General features: G+C 37.0%; 1 protein-coding gene across 1 annotated transcript in view; it reads right to left on the bottom strand.

The window, feature by feature from the left end:
* LOC106876977 (galactocerebrosidase) overlaps positions 1-9,871 on the bottom strand; it is a 33,021-nt gene that overhangs the window by 13,558 nt on the left and 9,592 nt on the right. Inside the window, exons 6-10 of the mRNA XM_014925746.2 lie at positions 8,472-8,510; positions 6,689-6,816; positions 4,344-4,461; positions 2,394-2,431; positions 1,214-1,338 (exon numbers count right to left, since the gene is read on the bottom strand). Of these exons, the coding sequence (XP_014781232.1) occupies positions 1,214-1,338; positions 2,394-2,431; positions 4,344-4,461; positions 6,689-6,816; positions 8,472-8,510 (448 nt within the window). The remainder of the gene's footprint in view (positions 1-1,213; positions 1,339-2,393; positions 2,432-4,343; positions 4,462-6,688; positions 6,817-8,471; positions 8,511-9,871) is intronic.

Raw genomic sequence — 9,871 nt, forward strand, 5'->3', positions numbered from 1 at the left:
TTTATTGAGCGAAAACACCTAAAGCTCCACGAGGCTCCAGCAGGGGATGGTGGCGAACCCTGCTGTACTCTTTCACCACAACTTTTTCTCACTCTTATTTCCTGTTTCTGTTGTGCCTGTAATTCAAAGGGTCAGCCTTTTCACACTGTCATGCTGAATATCCCTGAGAACTGAGTTAAGGGTACACGTGTCTGTGGAGTGCTCAGCCACTTGCACGTTAATTTCACGAGCAGGCTGTTCCGTTGGTCGGATCAACTGGAACCCTCGATGTCGTATGCAACGGAGTGCCAACAATATCTTTCCACCAAACTATCTACTGACACATTTGGAATTGTTTTCTTCTCATTGGTCCTTTCAACTGATGTTTTTTTTTTTCTTATCATTGATAATAGGTTTAAAATCATATCATGTGAAATCGAAGAAAACCTTAAATCAAAAATCAAATTTTTTAAAATAACTGTAGTTAGAAGGAAAACCTATATAACCAGAATAAATTAATTAATGGTAAAATGAACCTAGAGTGAGGGTGTGAAGAACAACAGGTATTTCAGGTTCAAAGGGTTAACCATATGCCCATGTCTGCATCTGAGCTTTGTGTGAAAAGCGAAAAGTTATATTGCTTGCAACTGGAACACCTATGACTATATAGGTCTACTGTTTCGTAAAGCAGACAAATGATGAATGATATTCCATCCATTACCACTTTGACCATTTTTTTTTGAAGCACAGTGTACCTTAACACTATCCAGTGTGTTCTTCTTTAAGCCAGTAAAGTGAAATCTGAATAAATTTAGCTATTATTTCAAGCAGAGTGAGGACATTGGTACCAATGCTGGTTTTGTTGGTGTCATTTAACCCCAGCTCAACATTGATCCAGTACCAGACTTATGATCAAAGGTGTTCCAGCCATGACCATCCCACTTTTTATTTATTCAAACTTATTGTATTGATCATCAAATCTGTCATTTCTTTCTTAAGAGAGTAAGGTTGGCACGAAAGAGATTTGGCTATTATTTCAAGCATGAGGCTTTATCTAGCAATGACCAAAGGCATCTAATCTATCAATTCAAGCCAACACTGACCAGAAGTGTCAAACACTGACTAACAGCGATCGATGTTGACCTTCACTAACCAGCAGTGTCCAACATTGACCAAGACTTATTAACACTGACCAGCAGTTACATGCTAAAAAATATAGAAGAGAAATATTTACCGGTCATCCAAATTGGTGAATTGACTTCATAATGACCACTCCATGGTTCATATGCGGTCATTAGTCCACAACGGTTGTATGGTAAAGTGGAGTAGTAACTGGCAATGAGGTTCCAAGATATTGTACTGAAATAGAAAGACCGACAAGGATTAATGATGGTGATGGTGATGGTGGTCAAGATTATTATGATCATGATGACAATAATAACAATGGTGATGAGGAGGATGATGTTACCAGTGACGTTGATGACATAAGGAGGAGGACTATGATGATGATGACATTGATGATGTCACTGGTGATGTTGATGACAATGATAGGAAGAGGAGGAGGAGGACAATGATAATAGTGATGAGGTAGAGGAAAAGGAAGTTGACAACAATCACGATGATGATGATGATGATGGTCATAACAAAAATGATGACAATAACGAAAATAAAATTTTTTTAACAAAAGTACAGAAACACAAGTTTGAGGTGAGTATGAATGTATAATCAATTATGCAATTATTAATGTTGTTCTTGGGAATAGTAGACAATCTATGCCAAAATATACAAACAGAGATGGTCATGGCTGGAACGCCTCTGATCATAGGTCTACTCAGTCAGAGCTAACATGAGGCTGAATTACTACTAAACTTACTATGAGGGCAGACTTGACCAGTTACCTGGTTTTAACCCCAAAAACCTGATCCTTAAATGCCTACAACCAAGTCTACTCTGTCGAAAGTTTATAGACCAAGTTCTGTATTTAAGGAAGATAACTCAATATCTTTTCCCTTCTTACAGTAGCAACATGAGAAGTTATCCTTTCTGCCTTCCTTTTGCTCACCTGGCATCACTTTCTGATGCTGTGTGAAGGCTGAAGTCATATATATGTATTATATATATATATATTCATATATTTTTTGACAAACATAACTGAATGATTAATCAAATACTCAATTAGTTAAGTGGTTAAATAGTCAACCAATTGACAAATGATGATAATGAAGTGAAATAGAACCAGTGTGTGTTTATTATTGACATAATAACCCTCCTGAGATACTGGGTTGGGCTAAGAGTCCGTTTGTTTGTTTTTGTTTTTTTTTAAAGTGAAAATAAGAACTGAAAGTGACAAAAAGTAGAAGAGAAAGAAAGTCAGAGTTTTTGTAGAATTCTTAGAGAATAAATCTAATACTCACCTAGACATGTAACCATTGACATAATTTTGATTGAGAATCTGAAATAGAAAATTCAGAAAAAGAGAAATTATAATTTAATCCTTTCATGAGCTTCTACTGGTTTCACTCATTCTATGTAGCCATGTTGGAACATTGGTAGGAAAGTGAAAATAAACAGGCCCATGTAAAAAACCTTATTTCTGATAAGAATATATGACATAATATGATTAACTGTCACCATGTGATTGCCAACCCTGCAAGAAATAGCAACCAAATCGCCCTCAAATCACATCCTAGCATCTTCAAAAAAGAAATACTGCATCAGAAAAACTTAGCCTTAGATACTCCCAAAAAGAACAGGATGGTCATAGTTGGATTGTCTTTGATGACAGACTTATTCAATCAATGTTAACCTGAGACTAAACAACAACACTACAACAAAACATGGGAAGCCTTTCTCTATACAATTGCTTTCCCTGTTAGAAATATTAACCTTATCTCCCTCAAATCACATTCTACCATACATTAACAAAAACAGAACAGACACTTTAAATAATGTAGTCTTAGATACTCTTAAAGACTTAAAATAGATTGGAAGTACTCATGTAACCAGGAGAGGTTCAACAGGTTCAGACAATCCACATGTACACTCCTAGCAGTTCTATGCAAATATGATAATTAGCTAACATTTATTATAATTACATGTTTTCTGCAAATTAAATGATTTAATGGTTCAGACAATCCACATGTACATTGCTAGCAGTTCTATGCAAATATGATAATTAGCTAACATTTATTATAATTACGTGTTTTCTGCAAATTAAATGATTTAATGGTGGAGGTATTTTGATAATTGAAATCACCACCCCATCTCCAGTCAAAATCATGGCAACACCCATGGAATAATTACAGTCAGAGTGCTCCATGGTCATAGATTTTTCTTAATTTAGCTTGATCTAGGATTAAACAACATTCAATGATTACATTGTTGTTGTTGGCACTCTGTTGCTTACGACGTTGAGGGTTCCAGTTGATCCGATCAACGGAACAGCCTGCTTGTGAAATTAACGTGCAAGTGGCTGAGCACTCCACAGACACGTGTACCCTTAACGTAGTTCTCAGGGAGATTCAGCGTGACACAGTGTGACAAGGCTGACCCTTTGAATTACAGGCACAACAGAAACAGGAAGTAAGAGTGAGAGAAAGTTGTGGTGAAAGAGTACAGCAGGGTTCGCCACCATCCCCTACCGGAGCCTCGTGGAGCTTTAGGTGTTTTCGCTCAATAAACACTCACAACGCCCAGTCTGGGAATTGAAACTGCAATCCTATAACCGCAAGTCCGCTGCCCTAACCACTGGGCCATTGCGCCTCTACATTGATTACATTAGACCAGTGGTATCCTTTTCTTCACTATCTGGTTATTTCTAATGCAGGATATGCTTGATCAAGTCTGACCTAAGGCTATACAACAATAACAAGAGCTAATGCAAAATACTATTTCAAGCAATGTAAAATAGTATTGTAGCCAATCCAAAATGTTATTTCAACCAACCCAAAATATCATTTCAGCCAATCTAAAATGTTATTTCAACCAAAGTAAAATATTTCTTCCAATTCAAAATGCAATGCAAAATACTAAAAAAGTTATTTCAAACAATCTAAAATACTATTTCAATCATTCTATAATGCTATTTCAGCCAATCTAAAATGCTACTTCAGCCAATCTAAAATGCTACTTCAGCCAATGCAAAATGTTATTTCAACCACTGCAAAATGTTATTTCAACCACTGCAAAATACTGTTTTAACCAATGCAAAATGCTATTTTAACCAATGCAAAATGCTACTTCAACCAATGCAAAATGCTACTTCAGCCAATGCAAAATGCTATTTCATCTGATGCAAAATGTTATTTCAGCCAATCTAGAATGTTATTTCCAGTTAATGAATAAACTACAGACAATAAACTTACCCTGGCCCAGCATCCAGCGCCAACATTATTATTAAAAGTACTGTAATCCTCTGATGACCAGAGAGGTCGACCGGTCTTCATGGCTTTGTCAGTACTGACTGTACCAGGGTAATGGACACTACAAAGACAAATAGAAGATGATGTTGGGGTCATCATGCTATAATTGAATTCTTCATCATTATTATTAGCTTTAGGATTTTGTTTATTTTTGTTTTCACTTTTTCTGTCTTTTCCACATTGCCAGTCACATCACTATAACCATCATCATCATCATCACAAACATCATTATCATCATTACCCCCCTATCACTACACCTACCATCATCTAGATCTTCTCTATTGCCTATAGCAAGGTATATTATATCAAAACAAACTATATCACTCTCAGAATGGTAAACATTGAAAAATTATAACTCAAGCAGTTGTAATTTGGAGAATATTTGTAGAAACACACACATCATCATCGTTCCATGCTAGCATGGGTTGAATGTTTTGACAGGAATCTGATGGGTCCAAGGACTGCATCATACTCTAATGTCTGCTTTGGCACAGTTTCTAAAGCCTGCATGCCCTTCCTAATGCTAACCACTTTTCAGCATACACTGAGCACGTTTTTGTGCCACCAGCATTATTGAGAACTCCAAGCAGTTTGCAAGACTTTAAAACCCCGAGGAAGGTAGGAAGGCTTTCAGCTGGGGGATAATGGGGTTAAAGTATGAAAAAGGGAGTTCTTGTTGGTTGAGTGGAACAGTTACTTACACTGAACCTTTTAACATTCAGATTTCTTCATCAAACATAAAGCTTATTTATTGACATTATCTTGCATTAATCATACATTATCTTGTAGCTTCAAGATTTCAATGGTGTGTTTCTATATTTTTAGAATTACATTGTAGGGTAGGTGTGAGCTGTTGGATCTGGTCAGTTTTAATATGAAACAGGTAGAATATTTGGGCTGACAGAGAGATAGATAGGCAACATTTCTTTTTGCAATTTCCATATTTTCAACAACTTCATCATATATTATCCAAAACGAAAAGTTTTCCAGTGTTTTCTCTGAGAATGGTTTCATTCTCTTTGACTATTATTCTCTATCCACTCCCTTTCTTCACTCAATCTATCTCTCTAAATCTCTATGTATCTTCCCCCTCCCTCCTCTATGTCTTCTTAACTCTAACCATCCTCCTGTGTTTACTTTAGTCGAAGAAATCAACCCCTTGACTTATTCTTTGTAAGCCTAGTACTTATTCTGTTGGTCTCCTTTGCCGAACCACTAGATTACAGGGACGTAAATACACCAGCACTGGTTATCAAGCAATGATGGGGGAACAAACACTAACATATATATAAATATATATATATATATATATATATATATATATGACGGGCTTCTTTCAGTTTCCGTCTATCAAATCCACTCACAAGGCTTTGGTTGGCCTGAGGCTATGGTAGAAGACACTTGCCCAAGGTGCCACACAGTGGGACTGAATCCGGAACCATGTGGTTCGTAAGCAAGCTACTTACCACACAACCACTCCTTTTTTTGTGTGAAAAGATGCCTCCATCATTCTGAAGACTTTAGTGAAAACATTGGAAAAAATCTCCATCAAAACAGAGAAATTCCAACTTATGTGGGCCATCTGATCCGAAACTCTGTTTTCCAGAAACTCCTCCTCACCCCCTTCCAAAAATTTTGCCTACAAATTTCTTTGTAATTGTAATTTACATTGAAAGGTATTTATATAAAATTTCATTTGAAAATGCCTATTTTCCAGAAAGTTATGAGGGGGGAATTGTCAGGTCCTGTGAGTTTCCTGAAACTCTTCTCTCCAAACCCTCAGAAAAATTTTCCAACAAATCTTTACATATACTCAATCTACAGGATATAAGCGATTATTTGGTGAAAGTTTCATTAAAAAGTATCCATTTTTCTGGAAGTTATGAGGCAATAAAATGAGTGGGGTATTAAAAGTTAACGTTAACGGATTAACATCAACTTCTGTTATATTTTCAAAGAATTAACGAAGTTAACTTTTTGGTTAATGGATTAACGGTTAACAAAGTTAACTTTTCGATTAGTCATGGCCAGTGCCAGTGACAAGTAAAAGGCACCCAGTACACTCTGTGGAGTGGTTGGCATTAGGAAGGACATCCAACCGTGGAAACCAAGCCAAAACAGACTGGAGCCTGTTGCAGCTCTCAGGCTTACCAGCTCCAGTCAAACTGTCTTACCCATGCTAGCATGGAAAATGGACACTCAATGATGATGATGAAGGTGTGTGTGTGTGTGTATGCATGCACATGCACTTAATTCTATTTTACAGCAGTATAAACAACATATTATACCCAATGTAAGAAACAGCTGCTTGCAGTTCTTCATCCTTCAACATTGCATCTGCAATAGACCAGCCACCATCTGCTGCAACAATCTGTACATTTGACAGTCCGTTAGTGTTCAGACATTTCCGGAGAATCTGGCAAGTCAAATAAAAGTATGATATTTCTTTGTATGAGGCACAGGCCTAAATGAGGACTAGCATGTTATTAAAAAGAGATGTAATCAATGAAATTAGACCTTCAATAGGGGACAGGTGCATGAACAATGCTCTAGTTTTTTAATTCAGAATGAAGATACACAAACGTAAGTTGTCTCATCTTAAACACTCTTCATTCTGGAGTTGCTGCATCTGCATAGCCACACAAAACATAAAAATCCTGAAGAAACACCACACTTTGTCTGATGATTCTGCTAAGCCATCACCCTGAATAAGTATTCTATTTCACCAATCCCAAAAGGCTGATAGGACAAGTTGACCTAGGCAGGAGTTAAACTCAGAATGTAAAAAAAACTATAACTAAATACTGCAGCAGTTTTGGTTTAATACTCAAATGATTTTGCCAATTTACTGCCTAAGACTCAGGTTGACAAAATAAATACCAGTAACATGCTGGAGTCAATTAAATCAGCTATACCATTTACATCAAAACATATGAGAAATCCTTATTATTATCCCTGTTGGGTTATGAAAATTTGGGTCATTTTATTCCCTTGTGCCATGTTCCTATCCCTTAATAATTCATCCCTTCAGTTCTTCATTTAACTGCTCTTAGAGGCCTAGTAGAATAATCACGATTTTTGTTTCTACTTGAAGGACATTTTAAAAGCAAAAGTGTCAATTATTCAAACACTGACACATGGCTGGATTTAGACATGGTAAGGCCCTGAGCTATGGAATCCCATAATGGCCATATCTGAAAATTGGTAACAAAACTAAGACTGTGTAAGAACTGAACTTAGCAATAATGCTATCAAAGTGCATAACAATTCCATGTGTAAGCTCACAAACTTGTAATTTCTTTATTTTGGTTTCTGTATTAGTTAGAGGAGAAAAGGCAGCACTCATGGTTTAAACTAGGTGACAAATTAAGTGTACCACCCAAGAATAGAAATAGTTCATCCACCAGGCTTCCATACAATTTCAATCTACCCAATTTTACTCACAAGATTAGGGTTAAAATGGGGAAATGGTAAAAGACACTTGCCCAAAGTGCTGTGCAGTGGAATTGAACTTAAAACAACATGAATGTGAAGCAAACTACTTAAACCATAGAACCATTCCAGAAAATTATTACTCAAAGATAAATTACACTAAAACTATGAATAAAAAATAATTCTGAGATTTTAAAAGACCCTTTTCAGGCTCAAAGTCAATGATTCCCCCCAGTGGCAGTGTCTTAGAAAATTGTGATGGGGCATGGTGACATAGTCACCAGGCACAAGATTCTCATTAATTCACTTTTTCTTAGTCAATAATGTACTTTTTTCTGTACTCAATACGTAATAAAAAAGTTACCAGTAGATTCTTCTGTAAAAAATAATTATGATAAAATATGATAAAGTTGTTTTTTTTCCAACCACTGGTCAGACATACAGTTTGCTGGAAAGTTATAGTGGGGCCTGGGGAGAATATAGGTTGGGAAACACAGCTCTAAGTTATAGTTTGTTTAGCTTGTACCTAAATCCAGCACTGCACTTACGGTTCATTAATAAATGATTTAATAGCTCACATACTTAAATCTAAATACTGAAGGAGAAGAAAAAGAAATAAAAATATTTATATATACACACTTTGATATAATCTGCTGTGAAGGCACGTTCATTCCAGATCTGGAAAATAAAATATTTTAAATAGTCATTTGAAATATACAATAATCAAGAATAAAGTTTGTTTAATGACTCTTGCTATGCAATTAATGGCTTAGACGGGAGGTAATTAAGGCAGGATTTTTACAACCAGACGCTCTTCCTGCTGCCAGTCTATACCTGACTTTTCTATAAGGGATTTTTTTGCTTTTTTTTTTTTTCAAAATGAATTTGAAAGTGCAGAGCTAGTGGATGATTTGTTGACACAGGAAATATCAACAAACTTCAGTATTTGCAGCTTAGTGGAGATTGTAAACATTTACACACACACATATACATACAAGTAGTATACAGATATATATGCACACACACACACACACACAATGGACTTCTTTCAATTTCAGTGCCACGTGAAAAGCACCCAGGCCACTTTTATAAAGTGGTTGGCATTAAGAAGGGCATACAACCATAAAAACCATGCAAAATACAGACAGTGAAGCCTGGTGCAATTTTCTGGCTTGCTAGCACCTATAAAACTGTCCAACCCATGCCAGCATGGAAAACAGACATTAAATGATGATGATGATGCTTTGTACTAGTTATATAAGATATGTGTAAAAAGTATGAGGCTGTGTGGGAGTTGGCTATGGTATATAGAACTATGGAGATATGTAAGATGTGAGATATCACAAGACAGTAAATATAGAAAACTAATGTAAGGTGTGTATGTGTAAAGTTTGATAACACTTGTGAGGTGGAGATTTTCAAAGTTGCCATCAAAATTCAGTGAACTTCAACGAAGAAGTACATAGAGTCTATTTTGCCGAGTCATGATGATCGGTTGGAAGAGAGGAGGAAGAGGGGAAGAAAGGGTGAGGAAGAGAAAGGAGGAAGGGAGGGAAAGAAAGAGTGGGGAGACAGAGGGAAGAAAAGGGCAAGGAGGGGTGATGGGGGAGATGTGGGGAGCAGGAGAGGAAGAGGAAGACAATGACAATGATGATGGTGATGTGAAACAAGTTAGTGGGAAGAACAATAATTATAAGGATGATAAATGTGAATACCCGTCAGAGTGTAAGTATCTTGAGAGAAAAGCTGAACATTAGAAGCATCAGTTGTGGCGTGCAAGAGAGACGATTGCGCTGGTACGGACATGTGGTGAGAATGGAGGAGGATAGCTGCGTGAAAAAGTGCCACACCCTAACAGTTGAGGGAACCCGTGGAAGAGGTAGGCCCAGGAAGACCTGGGCTGAGGTGGTGAGGCAAGACCTTCGTACATTGGGCCTCACCGAGGCGATGACTACGGACCGAGACCTTTGGAAATGGGCTGTGCGTGAGAAGACCCGGCAAGCCAAGTAAGATCGTTGCCAGTGCCCCTGGACTGGCTT

This window comes from Octopus bimaculoides, chromosome 18 (assembly GCF_001194135.2).
Source record: "Octopus bimaculoides isolate UCB-OBI-ISO-001 chromosome 18, ASM119413v2, whole genome shotgun sequence".
Classification (NCBI taxonomy): domain Eukaryota; kingdom Metazoa; phylum Mollusca; class Cephalopoda; order Octopoda; family Octopodidae; genus Octopus; species Octopus bimaculoides.